General features: G+C 34.3%; 1 protein-coding gene and 1 long non-coding RNA gene across 2 annotated transcripts in view; both read left to right on the top strand.

Annotated features, from left to right (window-relative positions):
• The window catches only part of LOC126380588 (uncharacterized), a 74637-nt gene extending 64848 nt beyond the window's left edge, over positions 1 to 9789 (top strand). The window contains exon 3 of the mRNA XM_050030115.1: positions 7174 to 9789. Within this exon, the coding sequence (XP_049886072.1) occupies positions 7174 to 7335 (162 nt within the window). The 3' untranslated portion in view covers positions 7336 to 9789. The remainder of the gene's footprint in view (positions 1 to 7173) is intronic.
• The window catches only part of LOC126380602 (uncharacterized), a 105787-nt gene extending 94174 nt beyond the window's left edge, over positions 1 to 11613 (top strand). The window contains exon 2 of the long non-coding RNA XR_007568493.1: positions 10973 to 11613. This is a non-coding gene — a long non-coding RNA (uncharacterized LOC126380602). The remainder of the gene's footprint in view (positions 1 to 10972) is intronic.
• The last annotated feature ends 4247 nt before the right edge of the window (positions 11614 to 15860 follow it).

Genomic DNA, 15860 nt, shown 5'->3' with positions numbered 1-15860 from the left:
AGAAAAATGAGCTGAATCATCCCCTTCAGTATTCATTACGATGCCACACACACCCCGTACAGGTCCGTACAGGTAGCCATACAAATACGCATGGGTGATAGTGACACCGTAACGAATACTGAATTCTGAGTTGATATCAAAAGGAGTTTCCTATCGGAAAATTGATGAAAGTTTTAGTGTTTTTTTTTTTAATTTTTTTCACTTCCATACTTTTGCGACAAAACCTTACAATTAAAACTCAGAATCATGGTCTGAATCAATCGTCAAAGTTTTCGTTACGATATCACTAACACCTGTACGTACATAAACGTGCAAATGAAAGAGTTGGTATGTGAAACCAGAAGGTATCGCGTAAGTACTCGTACGTCGAATGGCGGATGGTATCGCGCGTGCTAGTAAAGTCGCAACATAACAGAAAATATATTCCAATCTATAAACAGTTTACGACGCTGCACTACGATCCACGTACGTTTACGATGAATGAGATTCGGGTTTATTACGAGGCAGCGATTAGCCAAAATCCTTACGACTTGACCGTAAATAATGTGTATAAAAATATACCAAAAAAAAGAATAACTCAACTTTTTATTGTGACGCGTTTATGCGGCCAGACATTTTTTTATAGTGATGTGACACGCGCTCCGATACGGTTCGATATTTTTTTACGATCGAATTTAATTTATTTGTGTCGTCGTAAATGTCAGTGTGAAGCATCGATGCTCGTTGTGCGTTTTGAGATTATTATTTGTTGCCCACGAGATTTTTAACGATGCTGTTACAAGATTGTGTCGCTTGCAATTTCTCCATTGCAATTGCAAAAAGTCAAAATCCTCATAAGTTACAGAAATTTTAAGTAATAGTCTTTTTGTTCATCGTAAACTTCGGTATAAATACATAAAATTAAAAGTGTAATTCTGAATTTATTATGAGTCAATATAAGACTAAATAAAATCTGCAATAATCTAGATTAAATCAAGCTGCAAGCCTTGACAGCTCTTTTATTGGCGACTTTAACGTCATTGTTATGTTCCTTCTAGCAGTTAATACCGTACATTGTAAGGTAAATGCACATAAAATATCTGTTTGATCTATCAAGCCACCAGTGTGTTTTTATTTTGCTAGTTACTAAACTACTACATTATTTACTGAAAGAAATTTCGTATTCTCAGTTCTGGTAATATTATACTATGCTACCCTACCTAGCTATCTATGTTTTGACGTGCTTTACTCTCAGTGACATCATCATCTTATAGTTATTATAGCAGTCGTGTCACAAATACATTATGATCAAAAACGAATGTAAATTATTAAATGAAAATAATATTTTTTTGTCAAAAAGTAAAAGCGAACATTTACTTTAAATTTTTTTCCTAGAATTGAAACCACTATTTATTTACAGTCAAGAGACGCACAGCCAAAAAATAATACTTTATTATATCTGAATAGTCAGTCTTCCTGTGACAACAATGTACAATTCAATTGCGCGACTTTCTATAAACGTATGTATGGTTGCCGTCTTTGCATTATGATATCAATATTTATTTTACACCGGCAGATATTTGCAGTGTAATGCTCCTACTCGGTTATCTTTGTTTATAACGCGATGAAACTTTCATGATATGAAATATAATTTATTATTCAATGCCTTTATTATAAACAGCGTACAAATATTGAATGATATCGTCATCCTGTTAAGTTGTCCGGTGTTGTGACATGTTACTGTTATAACTTTAAGTGCAAAATATTTCTAACAGGTACATCTTGTTAATGTTGCCCCATATCAGCAAAATATATATCAATCTTCAGGTTTATTTTAAGAAACCTATAAGTACTTCCTAAATAAAATAAAATTAATCTAAATCTCGGAACAAATGAATGCACTAGTATGCTTTACAATTTGTTGGTACAAGGCAAACATCAATGAAAATCAATTTCTTTCGCGACTAAACAAGAAAAATCTCTCGAAATTAAATAGAATTCATTTCGCGATTCCCTTTACAAAACCCCTTTTCTTATGCGACACTGTAAATAATCTAAGAGAAATGTTCAAAGTGCAAAAATGAGCTTTATTTTTAGAGTACTTGGTTTTCGATTTCATGACGTCGTTTTAAGTAGCAAGATTGGTTTTGAGTGAAAATTGTTCCCCCGATCCCTTTGAACCGATTCGTCGTGTAATGCTGGAGAATCTTTTGTCCGCCCTCAAAGGTTTTTTCTACGCTACCTTATTATTACGCTCTGCGGATGGATGTACTAATACGTTTGCTATTTTCATGTTTGATCAGAAACAAATTGATTTAAATTCAGTTCAACATTAAATTTTATGTGGAAAATCAAATTTTATTTCAAGTTCACCTTCTTTTTAACTCTATGAAAACATTTCATAATGATAGATTTGAAAGCTGAGAGTCGGAAATGTTTCAAAATTTTTTTTTAATATTAAGATAAGTACCTTATTCGTCATCTTCATATACGCTACCAGCAACTTTGTAAAATAACTACACCGGCCCATGACACCGAAATTGTGATCACAAGAGGGTAGCATCCCATTTCCTGCGTTCTAATTTATTTTTTTATTTACTTCTTAAAATGTATGCAAATGATTCCTTACGATTGATGGTTTGTCGTTAGATTATCAGGTATAGGCTGCATCTTTCCCTCTTCGTGTTTTTCGTTAGGATGTCTCTTTCCCCCATTTCTGTAATAATGAAAGCAATTTGTCGGTCTCGTATTCAATTTGGCAAAGTAAAATTAGGTATAATAAAATTATACAGATTTGCGCTAACGTTTATAAAGAGATGTGTAAGAGGATTGCTTTTGGGTAATTTTATTCACGAAGGGAGCCTTTTGTACCTGCGGTCTGTAATCTCTTTAAATTAGGACAAAGTACACATATGGCAGTTTTTGCCGGTAGCCGCGAAACCAAAATTCTTTTATTAAAGCAAGGATTATGTTTTTATGCTCTAAGGTTTGTAATAAAGGCACCTGTTTATTTTGTTAATGGGTTAACCACATTTTAAATCTATCTATCGTATTAAAGTATAAAATTGTCTGCCCACAACTTTAACGTAACAGAGTATCAATTGAAACTCACTCAAAACTAATTCTGTGAAGCTTATAAATTACGTCGTTATACTTCCAAAAATACTGTTAAATAAACACCAGACTTATTCGGAATGTTACTCGCGACCGCAAAACTGTGCATAAACAATAATAAATTACGAAGCCATTAGAGCTATCCCGGCCAAGTGCTTTAAAGTTTTATTGCAGTGCTCGAAGATAACCAATAGAATATGGCGATCTCGAGAATTACACCTTTTATTAAAGGCTTTGAAAGTTTATAGTGTTTGTTTAAGGTTGATTTAAATCCATGAAGCAACTGCTGCTGCGGCTCGGGAATGCGGCGCATTTAGCTCACTTCTAGTTTCTGCATATTGGGATAATTATCTTTAACTTAGAAATACACCACTGCTGAGACCATAGACTTAGAAATTTTCGCGTTTATCTATGGCTGAGATACAAAGTACAGCACATAGGTACAATATCAATTTTACTTCCTTCGCTGTTATTAAGTATGTCACTTCAAACTTCGTGTATAATATACAGAACAGTCATACAATGATGGACTTTCCAGGCAACGTTCCTCAAAAAGAACATAGATGGCGCTGTACAGTTTTTCTTTCGTTTAACCTTCTAATTTCATGGATAACAGAGATGTGCATCTTTTATCTTTGTTTATGAGTATAAAGGTGACCCTTTTTATTACGACCAGGCACAATTACATCTTCCACCCATTATTATTCTGGTCAAAATAAAGAGAAGCAATATATTTTGTATATGCTTCTGCCATTAGATACATTGTATTTTGGAATAATTATGTACCCGAGTAACGAGAAAATAGGTAATACACATAAACTCACGCCTATTTTCCACAGGGGTAAGCAGAGACTATAGAAATCCATTTGCTTCGGCCCTGACACACTTCTCTTGCTTCCTCCACATTCATCAATCGCTTCATACACGCACGTCATACACGCACGCCGGTTCAGGGTAGACCGTACTAAACCGTTTCTAAGGACATCTCCAATTTTGTCAATGAAATAGATAATTATCACGTTAAAGCTGTACAACGCCTATTTAAGGAAATTTTTTTTTTTGTAAACGTAACCTGGAAAGTCTCTAATTCACGAAAATAATATAATATTAGTTCTTTACTACTGTTAAAATGCACAATTACTTGCTTTCCACTACAGACTTCTTCCTACGTATCTATTTATATTATTATTATTATTTGAAAGTTGTGAGGGCCGGACCGAATGCAGCCCGCGGGGTCACTGCGACCTTGACAGATCTATTGTGACCCTAAGTCCCTACATTTAAATGTCCTCCTCTAGACCGATCCGTTCGAATAGATCCAACGTCTTTTTGGGAGAAAGCTCCATGACTTCCTGGGGGTCCATTATGTGGCCCCCAAGTGTACGGCTTCTACTATGTATGAGAGCCTCGCAGCTGCATAGCAGATGTAGTGGCGTCTCATCTTCCCCTAAGCAGAATCTGCATAGAGGAGACTCGGTCAGCTCCATTCTGTGTAGGTGCTTATTGAGTCTACAATGCCCCGTGAGGGCCCGTATCAACAACCTAACCTGCCCCCTAGTGAGAGTAAGGATTTTTGATGATAATTTCTTAGAAAAAGGTCTAATCAGCTGCTTTGAATGTTTTAGGCCAACTGAGTTGTACCAAAATTTCTTGGATTTATTTCCTAGTCGCACCCCCTCTATTTATAACATTTATTCACTAACAAAGATAATACTTCGATAACATGTATTGCATCTGTGATTGATAAGAAAATTCTGTTATTTTCCTATAGACAACATTATTATGCGTAAAGTTAACGTTGTCATTCCTAAGCTTTATTTGTGCCAAGTTGTCGACAGTAATGTTGTTGCGTGCTGATTTTAATAGGACCTTTGTTTATATCCAGTTTTAAGGCCTCTAACACACAGAGGCGATATCTATGGGCGATAAGTAGGTGCGCGATATACGGCGAGCATTGTGGTTAGGGGATCGGGAGTTTGTATGAAACAACGTGGGATGCAACTCGGTCATTACTAAATAGGTAATATAGGTAATAGTTTCTGTGTGCATCAAATTTTAGGTTCAGTACTAGAAAGATATAGGTATTACTCCGCCCTCTATTATACTAAGGTGAATTTTACATAAACTCTTATCACCTTACAAATAAAAAATAAACCAGGAATGAACGTGGCTTTAAGTATTTGACAGCCAAGCAAAATTGAATCCAATTATCATACAATTCGACTGAATTTTTTATTTGTAAGGTGGTTAATCTTCATTCGGTGCCGTCTTCTACCGGAGGTTGGTTTATGAACACAGACAGACATAAATAGTGTTGTATAGAAACAATAGGTGTCGAGGAATAGCGACCAGCTCCCCGGAAACTGGCTTACTGTGTAGAAACAGATCACCCTCCTACCGGAGGTTAGGTTAGGTTAGGTGTTCATTTTGTCCACAGCCGCACGAAATAAAGACCTAGTGCTCAATCCTTACCAATCACGGAGATTCTTAAGCCAAGATGTCTTTCGACTGGCTTAAGGTGTTCTTGGATTTTCCTCTGGATTATAGACTAGTTTCCAACTAGTCAAATCAATTACTTTTTCCTTAAGGTCAAAACACGAAATTACTATGGATTTTTTATGAAACAGCACACTGTGACTTCATAGAAAAACGTGACATAATTTCGGACTTATTATTACATTTTAACGAAAATAAAAAAATGTTTTTCATCTTTCTAAAACTATCTATATAGTTTTGAGCGTAATGTTACCCACATCATCAACACATAGATATTCCAATTTCCACTGCTTTAAAGTATTCATTATTTCTAGCATTAGGTATTTTTTTTAGTTATAATGGGTTTGTCTTGGACATGTAACCCAATGTAGAACTTGATAATTATGTGGCTTTGCAGTTGCCATACAAAACATAGCACATTTCGTTTTCATATTATTAAATGAACAACAAAATAATATACATAGCAAAGGAAGCATTAATTGAGCCTACTTGCGTGTGATTTTGTTTCTTTTTGTTTTTAGTTTTAGTAGTCTAGTTTTAAATATTTGTAATTTTACATTTTTAATTGAGCCTACTTGCGTGTACTTTTGTTTCTATTAGTTTTTAGTTTTAGTAGTCTAATTTTAAATATTTGTAATTTTAAGATTAATAATAGTTTTATATTATATTTTGTGAAATTTATAATATAACCTATTTAAAGAATATAATATCACATAGCAAATATTTTATAAAGCTGGATACGTGCATATTACGGTGGCAACAATAATATCGACTTGGATTCGAAACGTGTTTTAATACGGCCGTAACATATGTATTGTTTTACCCCACCGTAATAAAAATACCATTCAAATTATCCTTACAATAAAACAGTGAAGTGTATCACTCACTTGAATTGGGACCTTACTGCATTTACAGGCAACGATTTGGTATCTTGTTTTTATTCGACGCCTTCTTGTTTTGGCTAATTCAAATGATAATTATAATACATACAAATATATCACAAATATTCACAATTCAACTCACAAGCACAAATTATTTAAGTTCACGAACCTTTATATTAATAATTATTATTTAAGTCAAATTATTTAATATCAAGAGCAAGACTATCATAATCTAAAATAACGTTTTATTGCGTAAAGTGGTTGTTAAACTAATACAAATCGCAGTCGTGTCGTAGGAATAAAATCATTCATTCTAAGTCCTAAACTTTATGACGGTATTGTTTTATTAATATCTATAAAAACAAGCTCTCAAGTACAGCGCTTTAGCCAGAACTTTTCTTATAGCTCTCACTATTTACAATCTTTATGGATACGCTAAGTTTATAGTCGGTATTGAGCGGTCTTAACTTAGCCCCCTCTAAAATGGTTACTTTTATTCATTTATAGTGATTTTATACGATAGCTTCTGTATGTAATGTGAAGAACTGTGCACTATTTAGATATTAGACACTTATGTTTATTGTTTATTTAACTTACCTGCCATTGAGAGTAAACTCTCTTGGCATTACATTTATGAAAATCCTCTAGTGTGCTGCGATTTTTGTATACTACATTCCTAATATTCAATTTCATCACGTTTCAGACCGACGCGGCGTCGCCTGAAGACTCATCTGTGACGTCAGACAAAGACAATTCTTCTGAGAGCTCCATTTTCTCGTCGATCATACCCGACAAGGTATCCGGATCAATCTGCACTGCGATTCTCTTGATGCTTGGCTGGAAACTCTTGTCCCACAAACGATGAACGCCATACGAGTACTTTTAGTGGGTATTTCACCCGAAACGAATTAGCGTGCTACGAATAATTCACACATTATTCGAAGCTACGCATTGATATTTCTCTCTAAGAAACTGTATTATTAAAGGGCTCAAATAACCCTACTGTTTAACCCGTAGACGTATTAACACGCAACTTTAAATTATAAAGCTGCGTGCAATTAATATCTGTCTGTTATCAAACGCACATTTTATATATAAGTATTCTTATTATATACGAAACGTAGACGTATTCTTTAAGGAAATATTCGATTAAAGTAAAACGAAAATTTGTGCTCGGCCTATTGTAGACATTGAAGTTCGATTGCTGCTTTATCCAAGTTATTATAGTAGGCTCTAGCTTGTAGTAATTATTACCCAATAGGTAGGTTTGTTTAAGGTAATAAATACGACTAAGTCGATTTGGTAAGATAACTCTGCCTCGTCCTCGACATTATTCATAGCTCCAACAAGGGCGCATGACGTAGTCAGCGCGGAGCATTAGAATTTCGATTGGGTTGCGAAAGGCTGAAAACGAAACGATATTATGAAAAGACAATGTTTAAATACATTTTGTACTGATTGGAAAAGGACCTACAAGTAAGTTTTTAACTTGAATGCGTTCATAAAACGCAAAAGAAATTCTAAAATGATTTTTATACGAAACTTTTTATAGGGTAAGATGTATTACATCAATAGGATCCTGTTAGTAGATATTGCTTACCTGGATGTTTTATATCATAACTTTTGAATGTCAATTTTACATTCCGCTTTCGGTGTTAAAATATAACCATAGATTTAAATACAGTTTACATCAAAATATACACATACATAATAATAAACCGTAGCAACTTCTTCTTAGAAAACTGTCTGAAACTTTTATCATTAATGGACTAGTTATATAAAAGAGAAAAAAAAGATAAAGATTTTATTTTCATTATAATAAAGTCCGTGTCCCCATAAATTGTTCCAAAGAGAGCAGCCTAAAAATTATCATCGATTGATCTCATTTTATTATTTTTGTAATAAAAATGTTTATTTTAGAATTAATATTTATGCGTAGGCCATTTTGAGTAGAGATCGTGCCAAGTTGTTTGAGATGGAGATTTTATCAGAGAGGGTCTATTTTAATATCATGATTTGATAAGTTCTTGTAAATAATTTCGATTAAGCGTGATTCATAGCTCTGTCATTTCTGTTTCATAAACAATTTATCACGAGGAGTTGGCTATTAAATTCATAATACTTAGCCATTCAATATTTAAGACAAGTCCTTTGTTTCTTTTTTATACAATATAAATTAAACGAAAGCTGATATTCATTGTCATATTCTATACCTTCATTAGATACGTATCTACTGGATTATCCAGTTCCGTAAAATAAAAAAGTTGGGTTTGTAACGAAGTGAGAATTTTAAGTGCGATTGCGAATGTTTATGCGAAAGCGAATGTGTCAACCTGCCCTTGCGAAGAATGTGTTTAAAGTGCATTATCTCTATATTTTAGGACTTTTTATTTGTACTTGAATAATTGTGGATTCTAATTAGTTTAGTATTTGGAAAGGTAATGCAGTTTCAACATTGTTTTGACCATGCTTTGCGAAACGTTACAACCCAAAACAACATCTTTTTTATTCCATTGCATAATATAAATTGGAATTTGAATAAAAACGATGATAATGGAACTGGATTATCCTTAGATTTTTTCTTCAAAATTCTAATTAGAAAAATCTGTGCTTACAGTTTTTCAGTGGCACACGGTCTACTCCAGACACTGTGTTTAGAGAAGCAGTCTTCTGAACTAGTTGTTCAAATCCTCAAGTCACGCAGCAGAAATGATATGAGCTTTAATAGTTTATTATAGTTATGTAAATGTACATACTCTTAGTTTGTGCTAGCTGTCTACTCGTAGCAATAAGGTTCTGAGGCTCCTAAAATTATCTTACTGGATTCCCAGGCAGCTAACACCTTTGGAAATGTAACCATTATGAAAATTGTATTATTAACACCTAAATTGAACGAAGCCTTCTTAAGATTCGAAATGTTAATTAAGTACCTACTTTATTTGTAATTTGGTTTTGATTTTCATTATAACACAATACATTAATAGACCACCTGAAAAATTGCCAATAGAATAGATCGATATAGTTTTTCAGTAGATTTCATCATAATTGTGTATTTTTGGAAGTCTGATATATTAAAAGGTCCAGTGGGAACAAAGTATTTGGGAACAACTTTCTGTTTATATTTTAATCGATATAATTTTAGTTATTTATTTTAAGAAGTTACAAATTTAGGAAGGATGTGTTCAAATGTGATATTTATTTAAGAAAATTATTGAATAAAAAGAAGTTTTCCTAATGATCTCTTGGAAACTCTTATTTGCTGAATAATTTTTGCTGTTTGTGCTAACGAACATAATTTTTATCTTATAAATTTAGTTTTTTTATTTCTTTAATATAAAACAATATTCACGATAATTATTTTTAATGCCTAATTTCATTATTTACCATTTTCCACCTGTTTTTCTGCTTCCATTTTTTATTTTTTCTAGAGAAATTACTTCGTTAGCACAAATATTACTGCAAATAGAATAAGAGAACGCATTTAAGAGTTTTGTAAATAAATTGGTATGTTTATTGTTCTTTATAAGAATAACAGTTGTAGGTGAAATTTTTCTAAATTCCCATATTAATGCTTTTCTTCTATGTCATATGCAAATGTATAGAAAACATCTTTGTACGACATGTTTTATGGAATTATTTTCGTATAATTAAATTAAATTTTCTATGGCAATCGATGTGTTTCCTATATTTTGCATATGACTTGTGCTTTTTTACTGTACTGTATTGTATAACATTGTATAACCAATAAACTTGTAATGATTACCGAACATTAAGCAATATACATGTAATCACTCTTAGATGTTAAGGTTAAAATCTCACCCTTGAGTCTTTCTTAGTTTACAATATATTAGTATTTGTTAAAATCCTTGTCAATTCATAAAAGAGAATGGGTAATAGCGTACTTAACCAAACCTAAATTGTAGCATTAAGTATGAATCGTCGAAGATTGTTACTCTCATTTATTATTATCAATTATAATCGCCTAATTCATAATCTATTTAACTGGGAAAAAAAAAAACATAAAATTTAGTTTACGATTTTGTCGTCTTTACAATAATAGTTGATTTCAGAATCGAGGTTATCAATTTCAGTGGACTACAAAATATTTTAAGCAACTACAATTTTAGCTGATTCAAACCAATTTCAACCCTAATCAATTGAATTTGATCACGTTCTATACAATTCTTTTCTTTTAACTCCATATGAGTCATTTTTTATTTATTTATTTGTACACAATAAAACAGACACTAGAAACATACAAAGAAAACAGATAGTACAGGTAAGCTTATCTCTAAACAGAGAGATACTTTTTTCCATATTATTCGACCATAATTGAATGTAGCCTAATATCAGATACGAATCCAGTAATTTTATCGGGCCCCGATACCGACCCCGCCGGCGTGGTCGACGATTTCCCTCATTCAGCGCTTATCGCTATCGACCCACTAGGGTCGATTAATTCTTTCAAATATTTTTCCTCTCATACGACGCCCTGAGCCGAGGTTCGCGCCCAACTGGACACCCTCAGTTCTGTTGTCTTAAACGTTGTACCGGGTGAGAGCCTTCAGCGCTCCCCATTTGTCCGGCCAAGTAGTTAATGCCGTCTGCGGCAAATCTACAATAAGTCACGTCAAAAAAAAAGTAATTATATGAGTGAAATCTTAAAGGAAATTTTAAGCGTGGGGTATCTCTTTCTCAAAACTAATTACAACGTACTCTTCTAAATAAAAGTACTTAGAAACAACGAAAAAGAAAAGGCAAAAGTTGATACTTTATAGTGCTACAATCTTTAGTTTTAGATACGTAGACCATTTACCCATTGACTTTTAATATGTTAAGTACATAACTTTTCGGACTTTGCTTTTGGAATTGCTTTTTGTATTTCTTCATTTAGATTAATTTTGTGTTCTTATAATCTAGTAGGTAACGAATGAGTGTGATCTACATTATGTAAATTACATAAAATGGCCTGTATATTTAGGTATTATAAATATTATTCAATTTAGGTTAAAATTTTATTTAGTTTACATTTACAGTCATACCAATTGACTTTAGTTTTTAATTGTTTATGCTATTCTGACCTATATTATTTTGAATCAACTGCCAATATTATTATGCTGTTTTAAATATACATTTAAATCAATATTCTGTGTTTTATTTGTAGTCCTACTTCATTTACAAGAATACATGACACAAATGATGATGGTGTAAAGAGATTACAACTAAAGTGAGGTCATAAGAATATTTCGAAGGTACTTGCACAGTTTATTGTCCAAGAGATATGTAGACCTTTCAGTGAACGAGCACTGATTACTAAACACACCCCCGTTACCCCTATAGAAGTGGGCAGAGCCGCAAATAATTATCATTTTGCGGACTTACCTGTTAATAATGTCTTAGGACATGGGGACGCTCTCGTCACCGCACCCGATACATGCCGGAGTCCCACAAGGCTCCGTCCTCTCCCCTTTACTATTTTCATTATATACTAGTGACATTCCCAAATCCCCTAATACCGAATTAGCTTTATTTGCGGATGATACAGCCATCTATTCTTCGTGTCGTGGTCGAGTTATGATGACCGGAATCCTCCAACGCGCGGCCAATGCCTTGGGCAAGTGGTTTCGCAAATGGAGAATCGAGGTAAACCCGGAGAAAAGTGCAGCGGTGTACTTTTCAAAGGGCTATTATAACACGCCACGGTCACGCCGTCAACTTAAAGTCATCACGATGTTTGGCAAGCCGATCCCTTGGGAGGAGCAAGTCAAATATCTCGGCGTAGTCTTAGATAGACGTCTTACTTTCAAGGCCCATATCAAACGTGTGCGCGATCGCGCCGCGTTTGTAATGGGCCGTCTTCACTGTCTCCTTAACAAGCGAAGTAAATTGTCCCTTAGGAATAAGGTGAAAATCTACACGACTTGCATCCGTCCGATCATGACCTATGCAGGGGTAGTTTTCGCTCACGCGAGTCCCTCTCAAATTCACCGTCTACAGGTAATACAAAATCGTTTCATGCGGAAAGCCACGGGAGCTCCGTGGTTCCTTCGCAATGAAAATCTGCACATTGACCTAGGTCTGCCAACCATTGCCCAATGGCTCAAATTAGCTTCCAAACGTTTTTTCGATTCTGCTTCGCACCACCCAAATCCCCTGGTAGTTGCGGCTTCCGAGTACATTCCGCTTAGGGACGGTACTGAAAAGTATCGGCGTCCGAAGGACGTAATATACGATCCCGACGACCCGATCACTCTAGCCATAGAGGCAGCCAATCAGCTCGCGACACCAAACACTTCAGGTCCCCGATACCGACCCCGCCGGCGTGGTCGACGATTTCCCTCATTCAGCGCTTATCGCTATCGACCCACTAGGGTCGATTAATTCTTTCAAATATTTTTCCTCTCAGACGACGCCCTGAGCCGAGGTTCGCGCCCAACTGGGCACCCTCAGGCCTGTTGTCTTAAACGTTGTACCGGGTGAGAGCCTTCAGCGCTCCCCATTTGTCCGGCCAAGTAGTTAATGCCATCTGCGGCAAATCTACAATAAGTCACGTCAAAAAAAAAAAAAAAAAAAAAAAAAATAAGTCTTAGGACATTCATCACATAAGACTGTATGTCATAAGTCGACACGCATGAACGAAATATAACAATACTAAATGAAATAAGCAGTAAGGAATATTCCTTAAATACAATATACATATATAAACTTGAGGAGCTCGGTGGCGCAGTGGTAAACGCGCTCGGTCTGCGATTGTTGAAGTTAACTTTCGCAATGGCAGGTCATAGGATGGGTGACCACAAAAAAAAAGTTTTCATCTCGAGCTCCTCCGTGCTTCCGAAGGCACGTTAAGCCGTTGGTCCCGGGTGCATTAGCAGTCGTTAATAACCATCAATCCGCACTGGGCCCGCGTGATAGTTCTAGGGCTGATCTCCCTATCCATCCATAGTGCAGGCCCGTGCCCCAGTAGTGGGGACGATAATGGGCTGATAATGATGATGATGATATTATAAACTCAGGGCAGAACCACTAGCAATCAGACGACAACTTGCACGTACTTTTAAAAGAAATACTAAGATGGATATCATGATGACCGTATGGCGACAGATTATCATATTAAATAGATGTGTTAGACACGAAGTTGCAACTTGTTAGCTAAGTTAGCAAACTCATGCGACGGTAGAGCTTCATCCATCTAAGTTGGATAGCTTCTGAAGACAACTTAGAAAAACATTATTTACTTGAGAAGAAGAAGCTAGTTTTCATAGGAATATTTAACTTTATTTTATCTATGATGTATTTAGACGTGTTCATGTTCTTGCTATCAATTCAAGAGTTAAAAAAACACTTTTGATTTCAGTCCTTGATATAATTGATTCGCACATAAAGGGCCGACCTTACTATGACTGTCGAGATGTGAAAGCAATGGAATGCAAGTAAATTGTATATAGAATTATAATGGATACAATTATACAAGTAATTATATTATAAATACATCCATTCCGCTAAAAATATAATCTGGATAGGATAAGTACTTCAATTAATATTCAATATTATTTATTTGCATACTGTAATGGTGTGCAAGTTGGCAAATTACATAATTATGAGTTTTACATCACAGAGTCTTTAGGACACAACAAAATAGAAGTTTGAAAGAGAGAAGGTTTTCAAATTGTGTCATCAGTATCATTTAGATATACTTTTTCTTCAATAAAGATTTTGCCATTTTTACTTTTTTTAATATATTAGGCAGCTTACTATAAATTTTGATGGACTTCACATATGGGTTAGAAGACGTACGCAATTAAGAATAAATAACCTAATTCTTATTAGCATGTCCAGTGCTCGTTTCTCGTTCGTTTTTCGCTTCAATTTGAGTCGTTAGACAAAAACTTGCAGGTACGCCTTGAACACAAGCTAAGATGGCAGAACCGCTGACCGGAGTAAGTATGAGACAGTTTTAAGATAATCATTACATTTTGTGTTACATTTTTGGCGAATCTGATTTGCACATTTAGCTATTGTCAATAAGACACATTTTTTTATCAAAATTATCTGCAATATTTTGCAAATATTGCGTCCGTTAGCAAAATCAAACACGACTTATCTTAGGACTTTGCAGCAAAGTGGCAAGTTTAATTATCACATTTCACTCACAGTAGGGATCAAAATGGAGCTTATGTTAGCAACAGTTTAACTTTTCGGAAGTATAATTATATTTACAAAATGTTAATATTAGAAACTCATTTATGATAAAAAAAAACATTGCAATCAATAAAACTGAAAACATCCCAAAGTAGTGTTGTAAAGAATACATTCCAGAAATTCCCAATAACTCGCGAGGTGTGTAACAATAAATCGTTATAATTAGTTTTAATACAATTACAACAGTCGTTTGAAAACTGCCTTGCTTCCAAAATAGACCCCTTATTTACGAGATGTTTCCATGTTTTAGGGAGATATTCCGTGTTCGGTGTAAACCTATGATCTTGTTAAGTTAAACAATGTGATCTTATGACATTTTTAATAGTACCTATACAAATGCACTTTTTTACGCACTTTTTTTTTTAATTGTAAGTATATATTTTTACGCAAGATGTAGAGTTCAATGTACTTACAAATAGAACAAAAATATACTAATCCATCATAATTTCAAATGAATTAATGTTTTGTTATGTCACACAATGCAAAAAATAAACTGATTGGCATCCATAAAAAATCCAATCGAAAAGGTGCCAACTTTTTGCGTACGCAAATAAAATCATCGCATTTTTTGCATACGGGGTATTGCAATAGCGTACGCACTATTAAGTAACGTATCGAAAAAATAAACAAATAACTTGTAAGTATTTGAAATTCAAATTTTGCTGCCGCGAACTATGCTGGATTTGCATATAGACAAGGTAACAATAATCGATCACCAATAATTTCAATATTGTAGGGTGATTCTCGGTTTCATTAAAAATATGAATAAGACTGGGGTGTTTCTTTCACACGTATAACATACCGTTGGAATTGGGATGTTTATTCATTATTACGATTTAGCTCTACATCTATGATTTATGAAACTGAAAAAAAAAAACAACCTTATGTTATCTATTGTTTTAAGTCGTTTACATACAAAATTGAGTAATTAAGACAAGTAGGTAATTATGTTGTTTTTTTCAATTATACAAGTGCTTTGTAATATAACACGTTTTCCGCAATTACTGTTGTATATAAACTGTTGTATACTACTAGTTATGTATGATAGGAAGTCAATAGATGGATATCTCACCACAGCAAATTGCTCCCGTTCAATCCCATTTAGGACACTATTATCATCATTAAGCCTATTATGGCACGGATATTGCCTGTGTATGAAGCGGATATTTGCGGAGTGCCTAGAAATGC

This window comes from Pectinophora gossypiella, chromosome Z (genome assembly GCF_024362695.1).
Source record: "Pectinophora gossypiella chromosome Z, ilPecGoss1.1, whole genome shotgun sequence".
NCBI lineage: Eukaryota > Metazoa > Arthropoda > Insecta > Lepidoptera > Gelechiidae > Pectinophora > Pectinophora gossypiella.
Note: the sequence above shows the minus strand (reverse complement) of the source record. Positions and strands in the feature narration are given on the sequence as shown.